This window comes from Rhinopithecus bieti, unplaced genomic scaffold, assembly GCF_001698545.2.
Source record: "Rhinopithecus bieti isolate Rb0 unplaced genomic scaffold, ASM169854v2 scaffold_55, whole genome shotgun sequence".
Lineage (NCBI taxonomy): Eukaryota > Metazoa > Chordata > Mammalia > Primates > Cercopithecidae > Rhinopithecus > Rhinopithecus bieti.
In genome coordinates, this window is record NW_016803114.1 from 1,133,909 (window position 1) to 1,147,581 (window position 13,673).

Below are 13,673 nucleotides of genomic sequence, written 5' to 3' on the forward strand. Positions count from 1 at the left end.
TCCAAACTCAGAAATGGTAGCTATGGGATTTTCACATGGGGTTCTGGGTACTTCTATTCTTTAAACTTAGTACTGCAGGCGTGGGTGCGGTGGCTCACGCCTGTGGATCCAGCACTTTGGAGGCCGAAGGCAGGCAGATCACTTGAGCCAGGAGTTGAGACCAGCTTGGCCAACATGGCAAAACCCATCTACTACCCAGAAGTACAAAAATAGATGGGCACTGTGGTGTGCACCTGTAGTCCCAGCTACTCGTGGCTGAGGCACTTGATCGCTTGAACCCATGAGACGGGGGTGTAGTGTACCAAAGATCTCTGCCACAGCAACTCCACCTGGGGAATGAGGAAACTCAAAAATCTGAGCTCTACTGCATTTGGTTATTAAAACAATAAAGTATTAAATTCTATTCTCCCCACAAATGAAACACTTGAGATTATCACTTATAGCATTTTAAACTTACTTTTTCTCTTATATATATTTTTTTTATTGAAAAAATTTAGAAAATGGCAAGTTAATAAAAGGCACAAACAAATCAACAGGGACATCACTAGTGGAAAACACAGTATAAAACTAAAATGCCATTGGGCTTCTTTAACTGGTTAAAAGCAAACAATGTTAACAGGAGGAAAGTCTTTCAAACAAATTGAAAAGCTATGGGGTTTAAATTCTCCCCAAATCAGATACATACACACCACAGGTGTGTGGAAGGAATGCTTGTCATACACAAGAAGTCGTATATCTGGATTTCTTCAGAACATATATTGAAATAGGGGAATTTACACAGAGTCGCAAATCAGATAATAATTAAAATTGAGTATTAAAATGCTACATGGCAAGCTATACCTATATTAAAGTACTGCTAGGATACAAAATGTACAGCTTTTAGCAAAACTGCTTTCTCAGAAAAGCAAATTAAAATAATGCAATCAGCAGATCAAGGAGACTATAGCTAGACATCAGAGCTACAACTTCTCATATCTGTGTCAGAAAATCCTATTTATCCAGAATAGACTAAAATTTCAGGACAAAACAGGGACTTAACATTTCTTACTTTACCCGGTTTTATCTCCCCACCCCCCAAGCCAGTAATTCAGTAAGATCCAGCAGAAAGAGGGCTACTTTTAGAATTCGCTATTTTACTTTTCTTTCTGTGGTGAGACTGTCATGGAGCCTGGATATTTCAGGCTCATACGCATCCATGACCAGTGTCCCACTGTGGTCAAAAAACTTAGCAATGGACTTAGTGAACTCGGCTTCCCGCTGCTGCTTTGTTCTACCACTGATGAAGGTCGGCCTCAAGGTGTATTTGTTATCAAACCTTTTAAGATGAGGACAGCTGCCAAATATCATCAGGGTCCATTCCTATAGGATCTTTCCTGTGGGCCACGAGAAAGATGCTCTTCTCCTTATATGGGGTATAAATGGTCAGAATCCCCATCATGACAACATAGGATACGACGCACAAAGCCAAGACGGGTTTGGACTCTGGAAAGGGGTGCATACAATTCCAAATGAAAGCCAGTATGGCAAAGAAACAGGATTGTACAGATGGTGAGGCGACCATCAATTAGACCCAAGTTCTCCACATATTCCTATTTTTCCAGAAGTACTTTTTTGGCAGAATCATCCAAAGTTTTTCACAGCTGATCCATCTCACTTGTCAATTTTTACAGGCTTATCATCTATCTTCCACTTATCCAACAAGCCGCTACGGCCACTGCCTGTCGTGCAGTTGGAACCACCGCCAGCCCCACTATTGCCTCCGAGACCACTGCTTCTCCTGCCCTGTGCAGGTCCGCCGCCATTTTGTCCACCTCTGCGTCTCCCCCTTATATATTCTTGATTTCGAACAGGTTACCATACTTGAATTTCAGATCTTGCTTTATTTAAAAGTCCATGAATGCGTTTACATTTTTACAGTTACATTATGATACAAACTGTTGGATTTTTTAAATATCTAAAACAATAGCCCACTGAAGAAAGAATTAACTCTTAATTCCTTAGGATAAATACCCAGAAATTTAATAGCTAGGGCAGACTTCTAATTCAATATCGAAATTCCTTCCAAAAACCAAGTGGTTGCCAACTTACGTCCAGTAACATTAAACATTCTTGAACCAATAGTATAAAAATACCCTGACAATTTTATAGGCAAACATTACTCAAGGTATCTTATTAACCATTTATTACTAAAGTAACCCCAAATACAGATGCTTAACAGTGGGGCTACATCCTGGTAAACCTATCAAGTTGAAACTACCAAGTTGAAATGCATTTAGTACCCTGATAAATGTTATCATAAAGTTGAAAATTTGTAGATGGAACCAGTGTAAGTCAGGGGCCATCTTCATACTCATGAAGCAACTACAGTGGGATATTTTTCAACTTACAAGATAGCCTAGGCTTGTTGAGACACTGTCTTAATTTACTGGCTCTCTTGTAATTAAGTCATAAATGGTCAAACATCAAATTCTAGAAAAGCATATATTTAAATTCTCATCACTGTAATTCAGAATGACTGGTTTACAAAAATATGTTCCTAGTATTTGGTTAATAACTGTGGTGATTGTCTAAACTGGCAAGCTAAGTGGAATGCCTTAAAGAATCTATCATCCAGTATAGGTAAATCAAAGGCTCACGAAGGTATGCTGAGCCTTGATAGCACAACCTAGTTCAGGACTTTGCCTCAACTAACATACTTTTTACTTTGGCAAGTTACCTGACCCTCCAGGTATCTAATTTTTCTCGATAGTCTGCTACTTACAAGATTGTCATATTTTTGTAATCTAGAAGCAATTATAGAGAATTTTTTTTAGACTTAACTGCATAAAATAGAAACCAGTTTCATGATCTAGTTTAAGGAGTATTTTATACAACTCATAATCCTTTACAAATAGAAAAAAAATCAGTAATACACTGAATCAACTTGAAGAATCTTCAGTATAAACAAGTTCAACAAAGTCCCTTAGATGCAATTTCTTTTGGATTTACAGCAACACTTTTTGTTATGTTGTATGTCTTGTAAATTCCAATAAGTCTATCCGAAATCTCAAACATATTATTTCGAAGAGAAATTATTATGAACTGTGCATTTTTTGTTTGTTCCTAAAGAGAAAGAAGGAAAAGTCAAACATTAAGTAATAACAGGTAAATCACACAAACATGTAACCTCAAATATTTTTTGGACAATAAACATTGCATGGATAACATGTAAAGGAATGATGGCAGGAATAATTCATAACAGTATTTCAGTGTGAAAGGAATTTGGTTATTTTGACTTCTAATGGAAAAGATCTAGGAAGATGACCTAGGATTCTAGCTGTGATTCTGCTAATTTGCATTTTTAAATTTATATTTTATTCCTCCAAAATGGAAGTATTTGGTTCAAATAAAAAATAATTTGGTCTCTACTGATACCAGAGGAGATGGAGTTAGACGATAAAGAAAAAGCTCAATAGTAAGAAATGAATAATTCCACGTGCAGTGTTTAGGATACCCCTAAAAGTTTCTGGAATGAAAATCCCGAAATGATTACTTACATATATATAAAATGCAACAATGGACACATTTTTAAAATCAAGGGCTGCATCAATCTCATCCATGAAGTAAAGGGGAGTGGGCTTGTAGTGGTGAAGAGCAAATACTAAAGCCAATGAACTAAGTGTTTTCTCTCCTCCTGAAAGGTTGAAGATCTTTTTCCAACTTTTCTTAGGTGGTCGAACACTGATGATTAAGAAAATCATAGTCAAATTACTTGTAAAGCTAAAGTTAAGACCTTGTGATTTGTTTTCCATAATTGACTTCTACTGTCTTTCTCTTAGGAATCTGTAATTTACTTTTCACAAATATGAACTCTTCTGTTATTTTATAAAAACGTTATTGGAAGATGAATACACAGAAACACATACCAAAATTTTAAGATTTAAAGAGCAAGCTAAGTAGTATACTTCTTGCTATTCTTTCTCCTTAACAAATACAGTTTCTCATTCCTGATGTTAAAAATGCCTTGAAAATTTAAGAAAAGATGAACTAGACAAATATTTTGTAAATACTGGAGGGCTGCCCCTGTAAACTGCAAGCATAAATAGCATGTAAGCAAATTAATATTTACTAGTAAATTGAGTTTGGAGAATATGCAGAAAAAGGTTAACAGTGGTATTATAAACTCAGCATAATTACACACCTGAACATGATTCCTTCAGAGAAAGGATCCAAGCTGTCTACAAGCTCCAGTTCAGCGTCCCCTCCCAAAGTAAGCATTTGGTAATTTTCCTTTAATTTATTTGTTATTATATAAAAACCGGCCATAAATTCATTAAGCCTTTGTTTCCGAAGATCTTCATATGCCTGTCTAAAATTGTCTCTTTCGTAAGTAATTTTGTCCAATTCTGCTACCCGTTGCAAATACAATTCTTCCTGTGAAAAGATTATGATAGGAAAAAATCTATTCAGATAAATTTGATATGATTAGCACTGTTAATTATTATTATTTTGTTTTGAGACGTAGTCTCGCCCTGACGCCCCGGCTGGACTGGAGTGCAACGATATGATCTCGGCTCACTGCAACCTCCGCTTCCCAGGTTCAAGCGATTCTCCTCCCTCAGCCTCCCAAGTAGCTGGGATTACAGGCACGTGCCACCACGCCCCGCTACTTTTTTGTATCTTTAACAGAGATAGGGTTTCACTATGTTGGCCTCGCTGGTCTCAAACTCCTGATCTCGTGATCCACCCCGCCTGGCCAACAGCATTAATTATACAAAACTAAAGGTCAGAATTTAGGCTAAGGACTAAAAAGAATTTCAACTAGTATACATAAACAGTTCATTCATACCTTCTTTTTATACTCTGCAATGGCACCGAGGTTTGGTTTCATTTCATGACACCGGGCTTCCAAAAGTGCAATTTGATTTGTTATAGAATCTGGATTCTTGATTGCTTCAAGATCCTCTGGGCTTAGAACTGAAATCTCTTCAATAGGATTATCTTCTATAGGATGCAGTGATATTTTTGAAATCTAAAAGTTCAATTTAGGGGAGAGTTAGAGAAGGCATAATATCACAATTCATTGTTTTAAAAAAATAGTATGACAAATCACACAGTTATGAAAACAGGAGTTGTGACTGATTTGTGTATCAATTATTTTTCAAAGGACTTCAAGAAATAGTTGTAACACTCAAAAGTGTTCATGTAATCTTTTCTTAAATGTCCAGATCAGCCTTAGGTTTCAGTTGTCTAATTCTAACCATTACTTACACTTTTCTGTCTATAACAATATGTCCCCATAAACCTGAGACGTGATCACAGAATTAAAAATCACAATGTAGCTCACAAAATTTAAGAACCCCAACCCCCCAAAACAATCCTCCCTAAACCCACTTTTTTCATAAAGAATACATTAAAAATTAAACTAAATGGTAACAATCTCACCTCTTTGTGCCAATATTTTATTTTAGAATTATGTTCAGCAATGTGACCATCTATTTGTTCAAGTTTCAACTTAATACTAAGTGCATCTTTTTGAAGAGCATGTTCATTTTCTTGAATAACTTTTAATTCTTGAAGCAGATCGCGATGTTCTTTCTGGATCTCTGGTAAGGATTCCTAAACACCGAAAAGAACTGCTAGATAGAATCTTCCCAAACAGAGCCATCATTTTCACATTACAAAGATGAAGGAATTACCAGTCTCTCCTTGCCCCTTCCATTTAAAAATAATATAAGCATTTAAATTCACAAATTACAGTATTCTTATTGTACAAATACAAATTGATAGTTACAAAACTTTAAATCTATGAGTGCTTACTACATTCTAGGCACTGTCACATATCCAGCTCTTTAAATTGGTTCCAGTATCATCCTATCTCCTCTTAATAGAAAGCAACTCTTACCTCTGCAGCATTTGTATTCTTTACGACCTCTGCTGCTTTGTCCTCAAGACTTTTCAGCTCTGCTGTTAGGTCATCCACCTCTTTCTCGGTATCTTTTATTTCTTTCTCTGTACGCAAGACAGAGTCTTGTGCCTTTTGAAGGTTTCTAAAGAAGCAAAATGATGCATCAAAAATGCGGTAACATGATTTGTTATTGTTTCTGAAAACCTACTAAAGAACTTTTAATGAGATTTAATGTGACATTTTAGTATTCATAGATTTTAAGTTTATGATTCTCTAAACCATCCTTAAATCGGTTTTGTAGGTTTATACAAACACTTGTGGGATGAGCTGTATATTTTTAATTAAAAATATACAATATAAGCTGCTTGTATCATCTAACTTTAGATTGATGCAACACTGTCCATTAGATTATCAAATTGTCATTGCAACAAGTACTTCCAAAAAAGCAAGGCACCACTTCTCCCTTATTACCTCCTTATCTCTGAGCAAAACATTCTGGATTAATTTAACCAGATCATCAATATGCAATCAATTTGTTAGAATTTTTTCTAAAAAAATAAATGGCTATTTAAATTTCCATATTTTATATACATACCTAGCTTTATTTTAGACATACTTCAATAAATACTCTAAACAAATTAAGGCTGGGCACGGTGGCTCATGCCTGCAATCCCAGCACTTTGGGAGGCCGAGGCAGGCGGACCATGAGGTCAGGAGTACAGGACTAGCCTGACCAACATGGTGAAGCCCTGTCTCTACTAAAAATACAAACATTAGCTGGGCCTGGTAGCGTGTACCTGTAATCCCAGCTACTTGGGAGGCTGAGGCAGGAGAATCGCTTGAACCTGGGAGGCGGAGGTTGCAGTGAGCTGAGATCGTGCCACTGCACTCCAGCCTGGATGGCAGAGAGAGACTATCTCACAAATAAATAAATGATCTAGAAGTAGATAAACCTTTTTTTTTGTAAGGACAATGAAATCTTTTAGGTATTTACAAATTCAAGGTGGCTGGGTGCAGTGGCTCATGCCCGTAATCTCAGCACTTTGGGTGGCCAAGGCAAGAGGATTGCTTCAGCCCAGGAGTTTAAGACCTGCCTGGGAAACACGGCAAAACTCTGTCTCTACAAAAAAATACAAAAATTAGCTGGGAAACATGACAAAACTCTGTCTCTACAAAAAAATACAAAAACTAGCTGGGTGTCATGGCGCATTCCTGTAGTCCCAGCTACTCAGGACGTTGAGGTGGGAGGATTGCCTGAGCCTGGGAGATTGAGGCTGCCGTGAGCCCTGACTGTGCCACTGCACTCCAACCTGGGCTACAGAGCAAGACTCTGTATCAAAAAATAAAAATATAAAATAAAACGTAAGTTACTAAGAGAATTTTGCTAGGTGATCCCATTTTTACCTCTTTTACTTATTCTTTTAAGACCTATATCTATTTCAATTAAGGACCAACTACTCCCTCCCCGAGACCAGAGAAACAAAACTGATTTCTATGCCCTCACAACAACTGGGGGGTTCCAGTCTACCTGTACTTTCCTATGGCATACTTGTTTACCAGCCTTTTTAATTGGCCATAGGATAAATGTTCATTATAGGTTTTCCATCATGAAAGTCCTATTAGGTAATGTGTCAGACAGGTTCAATAAGTTAACAGTAAGACAAACATTTCATGGAACATTACATAGTAACCCCCTTTCCAATGTGAAGGTGGGGAAAGGGAAAACAGGTTAGGGTAACATGCATACTCTACCTGTCAGCAGTCTTGATTGCTACTTGGGCTTTAGTAATAGCAGAAGCACATTCATCTAATTGCTTATTTATTTTATCAAGTTTGTCTTGTTGGGCCTTGAGTTTATGATTATTGATTTCTACGATGATATTGTGTAAGCGTTTAACCTCAGCTTCTACTTTACCAGCTTTCTCAGCCACAGCATCATATTCTGAAATTAAAAAATAATCTAATTTGTGTTTCTATGTTAATGAACATCATTTGTTAGATGTACATTTCTTCAGTTGCTATGACTTAACATGAGGCATTAAAACAAATTTTAGGCATATGGGAAAAAGCACCTTAAAAAAACGATTTCCTGTATCAAAACAAATGGTGTTATAAAAATATACAAGGTTAAACACTAATTCAGCTGTACACACACCATTTCTTAATGGCTTCATGTTCTCGGCTTCTTTTAAAGTATCTTTACAACTTTTTCTTAGGGCATTTCCTTGACTACTGAATTCCTAATGATTTTTAGCCTTAGATACACTATGTGCCTAACTCAATATTATCTTGCCACAGTGAAGTAACTGTGGTTATTTTCTTCTGCTAACATAACTTCGTAGTTCTCCACATTAAAACAAAGTGGAGGATATAAGATGAATTAGCATTTCTTCCTGTGACAACGAAGAGTAAAAGTTAACATTTCCCAGATTCCCCTGTAGCTAGGGTTTAGAGGTAATTTAGGTCAATTCAATCAAAAGTACTTGCATAATTTGGAAGGCATAAACAAATTGGACATGTTTCTTCTGGCAAGCAGTCACACAGAAGTCTGGATTTTCTATAATGAAGTTAGAGGTTCTGCTGTCCAGTCAATAGCTTTGTGAATATTAACAGGCAGTGGCACTGACTTTGATGGTATGGATTATAGTAGGTACAATGTACTGCTACTGTTGGCAGTTGTAGTGGCATCTTCCAAATTTGAGGGATTGCTTTCCAAATGTGGAGGAGACAGTAGCTTCTTTGATGGTTCTGCAGAGCAGCTCTGGAAATTATTCTTGAAATGTTAAATCTAGAAACTCTCTTTAGACATCGCAGTGACTCTGTAAACACTGTATTACCCTGTCCCTCCCCCACCACACCCACCCACCACACACATCCTATTTATGCTAGCCATACTGAATTCTGTTCTCCACACTTGAATCTGAATCACTATACAATACAGGAAGAATGAAAAGGTAGCAAAAAGATGGGAAATTCAAGCTATCAAGAATACAAGAAAGGCAATAAAAAATGCTGAGATAACTGGTGGAGATTCCCATAAAGCTTCTATGGGTATTAGGCACAGGAGGAGGGAAGTAGGATTTGCTGAGACAAGGATTGGACAGATATAACTACTGCTTCCTTCGTCTTTGCTCTCCTGTTAGGCAGATGTTGGAATTTCAAGAGCTCCCAAATCTCTTAACTTCCTGCTTCTTTATCTTTTTGTACTATGTTATCAGACAATTCTTTAGCCTGATCTTTTAGCCCATCTATTGAGTTTAATTCCAGTATCTCTATTTCTCAAATATCTGAAATTACCATTTGGCTCTAAAAAAAACAAAAACCCCCACTACTTTTTTGGGGAGGCTTATGGATGGCTCCTTACTTTCCTAAGAATATTAAACATATACATTTAAAAGTCCTACATATTGCTAACACTAGTAATTACTTCTTTCAGGTCTAAGTTACATTTGTTGACAGGATTAACTTGTTCATAGTAATAATGTTCTTTGTGGCTGAAATTCTAATAGGCTGCCTGTGTGCTTGGCTCACTTGTAGGGTAGAACACCAGTTGCTGTGGGAGCCATCAGCACCCCCATGATGATTGGGGGATACCTCAGGCATGCAGTTGAGAAGGCTTCTATCCCTGAATCTCCTTTCAAAAAGAAATTCTACAGAGCACTTTCTTGTTTTCAAGTACCTGCAGTGCATTTCTTAATACCTACAGCAGTATGTCTACTAGAATTAGAAAAGCTGTGGCACATATAGCTGACAATTCTGACATCACTATTCTATATTTAACTATTTATTTATTTATTTTTGAGACGAAGTCTCGCTCTATGGCTCAGGCTGGAGTGCAGCGGTGCAATCGCAGCTCACTGCAACCTCCACCTCCCAGGTTCAAGCCATTCTCCTGGTTCAGCTTGCCATGTACTGGTATTATAAGCGTGTGCCACCATATCCTGCTTTTGTGTGTGTGTGTATTTTTAGAAGAGACAGGGTTTCACCATGTTGGCCAGGCTGGTCTCAAACTCCTGACCTCAAGTGATACGCCCGCCTCGGCCTCCCCAAGTGCTGGGATTACAGGTGTGAGCCACCATGCGCAGTCCAATTTATCTTAAATATAAAATGTTTGCACAGATTTAGATATAATGATTTACTGTAGCCTTTATTTAAAAATATGAATATGTTCAAGAGTTGAAAAGAAAATATTTAATCTTAAAGATATGCTTGCACGAATGGGTCCTCCACATCAGATATTAACAGAGTCTCCTGATAATATACGGCATTTCTATGAGAGGAGATATACAGAGCTCCTAATAAAGTCAAGAATTCCTTTACAAATAAGTATGAAACACATACAGACTCTTGCAGTCTCTCCATGAAAATGTTGCCATTAATAGCACAGATATACATTTTGGCTTCTCAACTGACCGTTAGGTACCATCAGAGCCATTGTTGTGGGTGCTTGTAGGGAAAGTGCAGTGTGGTTGAAGGCCCCAGAGAATCTGGGTTCCTCCGTCCTTTATTCCAGCCACAATGGCTTGTGTTCCCAGCATACTCCTGCTTCAACCTTTGTATTTGCTCCTTTATGCTCTTCTTGGAATGCTTTTCTCTCAAACATACACAGGTTAGCACTCACACTTTCTTTGGGCCTCCACTTAAATATGTGCCATCTTACATGTGTGCTCCCTGGAAAGAGACTTTATTTTTGTTTACTGCTCTATCAATAGAAGCTAAAACAAAGCCTGGTCAGTAGCAGGTACTATTTAAGTGAGGGCCTGAATATTAGAAATGCAGATAGACACAGACACAGACAAACACACAAATTAATATGAGTATAAATGAACATTTGATATGCATTGTGGAAATGTGTCAACATTTAAAAATCTTTTTCTTTGGGAAGAAAATCCCCTCATTTTTGGAGCAGTTGAATAACTGCTCCAACTCCACTCTCATTAGTTTTTTGGGATGGTTAATCGGTATTGTCTTCCTTGGCTCACGAAGCAAACTAACAGGGATCCGTCTTAAGAATAAAAATGAAGCTTGCTGTGTTTGCTGGAGTCACTAGCTAAGATTGTGTAAACCTGGAATGGGACTGTGGCATAATTCACCATCCCTTCTCAGTAAGATGCACATCTATGTTTGATTGAAGCCAACATGGAAGGAGAAGCACAGCTGCTCAAGTGCGTGATCAGGGGATTTCAATTAAGACTACAGAGCCAATTCTGTCTATGAATTCCTTTTCCTGCCTAAAGATTCTACTTTGGTAGAACATTTACACGTATATATATGTGCACAAGAAGTTATGAATGAAAAAAAATACAACTATACATTGTTTTTCTTTGAGTGCATACCACTTATTCCTTGTGTTATTTGAGTGATTTAGTTTTTCTAAATCTATAACCACGATCTTGAAGGGGTTTTGGAATGATTAGGGCCAAAGTATACAAAGTATGACATTAAAAACATGGGCTCAAAAATCAGACTATATCACCTATTCCTATACCACCACGTACTGTGTGACCTTAGGCAAATTATATATGTATACACACACACACACACCACTGTGCCTCAGTTTCCTTATTTGTCAAATGAGACTTAACAGCACTTACTTTATAACAGCATAAAAGAGTGCAATGACTTGCATATACTTAGCTTCTATTATTATTCCACTGCTTCTTAAGTATTGCAAGCTTTAAAAACCTGTTTTTGTTTTCAAAAAAGGTCTATCTTTAAACATACCTGTTTTGAAAGCACTAACGTTTTCTTCTAGCAATTTCTGCTTTTCTTTGTCAGGGGCTGTAGCAAGTACATTGGCTTCAAGTTCCTTAACTTGGACATTCAAATATTCTTCTTGCTCTATTAAACGCTACAAAAAAGTTTTAACATTTAAGGTCAATATTTTAACATTTGCTGTAAACATTGTTAATTTTTAAAAAGGGCACTTAAAATCTTCAAGAAAAAGACACACACTAATAGGAAAAGGGAAGACATGCGCCACTGATATAAAAAATGAAAATGGCCAACAAAAACAAAATGTGTAAGCTCATTATAAAGACAAGTTAAAATGCCACATTTCTGTTTACAAGATAGCAAACTTATTTAGACCACCCTAGTGTTCAAAGACTTGGAAAAATAATTATTTGAATATGCTGTTAGTAGTGCATAAATTATAACTTTTGAAAACAATCTGGCATTAAGCAACAAATGCCTTAAACGTTGTACACATATGGTCTAATACTTGTAATTTTTGAAATCTAAGGAAATAACTGAATGAATCAAGGTATACCTACAAGGATTTTTTTTTTAAACATAGCCGTGTACATAATACAAAAAAAAAACTGTCAATTATGGTATAAACAAAATGCTCTAAAGCAATTAAAAACAAAGTACATTTATACTGGCTTGAGAAGAAAACCATATTTTATTAAGAAAAGTTAGTATGACATTAAAAAAACCATATGCACACTTTATATATACATATCTACCACATATATAAATATATTATATGCAAACGGTATTAAAGTTGAAAGAACATGCGTCAAAATTGAAGGTGATCATTTGGGTATTTTCTGGAAACTTAAAATAAAAAAAGAAGTGGGAGTGCATTGTTTTTTCATAATTAAAAAACATTCCACTTTGAAAAGAATAAAGGGCCATATAGTTGTTAAGGAAAGTAATGTTTCTATGGAGTACAAATGGAAAACAGGAATAGCTGTGGTTGGGGCAACATTTTGACAGGGCATTATCTACTAGTACTCAGTGAAACAAAATCATCAAGAGTTACATCTGCCTATAGATCCTCCCTCCTCCCTCCCTTATATATTTTATAAATTGTAAGCAAATAGCAAAATGGTTCTGATAAATTCCTGCTGAATCCCAAATAGTTTCAGTACACACACACATGCACATACCTGGATGCTTGCAGTAAATTTTTCTAGCGTGTTCCTCATTTCTCGTTCACTATGCCGTAACTTAACTACTCTTTCTTCAAGTTGTACTTTCTGTTCTTGGATTTGCATTGCTTTTTTAGAGTCGTTTTGCAACTGTGATTCCATTTTGTTTACCTACAAAGAAAGTTTTAAAAACTTTTAAAAGCTATTAAAAAAAGTTTTCTCTAAGAGCCATTTCAGATTGACAGAAAAGTCAACTTACGAAGAAAACTAAAACTTCTGTCGCTCAGGCTGGAGTGCAATGGTGGTCTTAGTTCACTGCAACCTCCGCCTCCTAGGTTCAAGTGATTCTCCTGCCTCAGCCTCCCAAGTAGCTGGGACTACTGGTGCATCCACCACACCCAGCTAATTTTTGTATTTTTAGTAGCGACGGGATTTCAATATGTTGGCCAGGCCGGTCTTGAACTCCTGACCTTGTGATCCGACTGCCTTGGCCTCCCCAAGTGCTGGGATTACAGGTGTGAGCCACCATGCCCGGTCTAAAACTTCTGATTTTAAAGACTAGAACAAAATCAAACCACCCGTTCCAATCCCAATCTTAAAGTTCAGGAGATGGTCAAGTAATTTCTTGATCAAATAATAAGATGGAAAGGTAACAGTGTTGTACAGTCACCTATTACTTCAATGAAGGTACAGCATTCAAATACTTAAGTGAAAGGATATAAACTCGTATTTTCAAAATATGGGAGGAAAAAATCAAAGCACAACACTTTGGGAAAAGGTATTCAGGCTATCAACATGTTTTTCAGAAGGAAAAAAGTATAAAATATGGGAGAAGGTATTCAGGCTATCTAGGAACATATTTTGAGGAGGAAAAAAGTATAAAATACTTTGTTTTTTTTTTTTTTTTT

General features: G+C 36.8%; 2 protein-coding genes across 2 annotated transcripts in view; both read right to left on the bottom strand.

Annotated features, from left to right (window-relative positions):
- Positions 1-871: 871 nt before the first annotated feature.
- On the bottom strand, positions 872-1,781 carry LOC108514603 (signal peptidase complex subunit 2-like). The gene is given in 2 exon segments (XM_017850959.1): positions 872-1,324; positions 1,326-1,781. Coding segments are annotated over 2 exon segments (432 nt in total). The 5' UTR covers positions 1,562-1,781; the 3' UTR covers positions 872-1,128.
- Positions 1,782-1,877: 96 nt separating this feature from the next.
- SMC4 (structural maintenance of chromosomes 4) overlaps positions 1,878-13,673 on the bottom strand; it is a 36,083-nt gene continuing 24,287 nt past the window's right edge. Inside the window, 9 exon segments of the mRNA XM_017848058.1 lie at positions 1,878-3,102; positions 3,537-3,720; positions 4,181-4,413; positions 4,829-5,011; positions 5,425-5,598; positions 5,885-6,029; positions 7,640-7,829; positions 11,612-11,738; positions 12,784-12,936. Coding sequence (XP_017703547.1) covers positions 2,950-3,102; positions 3,537-3,720; positions 4,181-4,413; positions 4,829-5,011; positions 5,425-5,598; positions 5,885-6,029; positions 7,640-7,829; positions 11,612-11,738; positions 12,784-12,936 — 1,542 coding nt within the window. The 3' untranslated portion in view covers positions 1,878-2,949.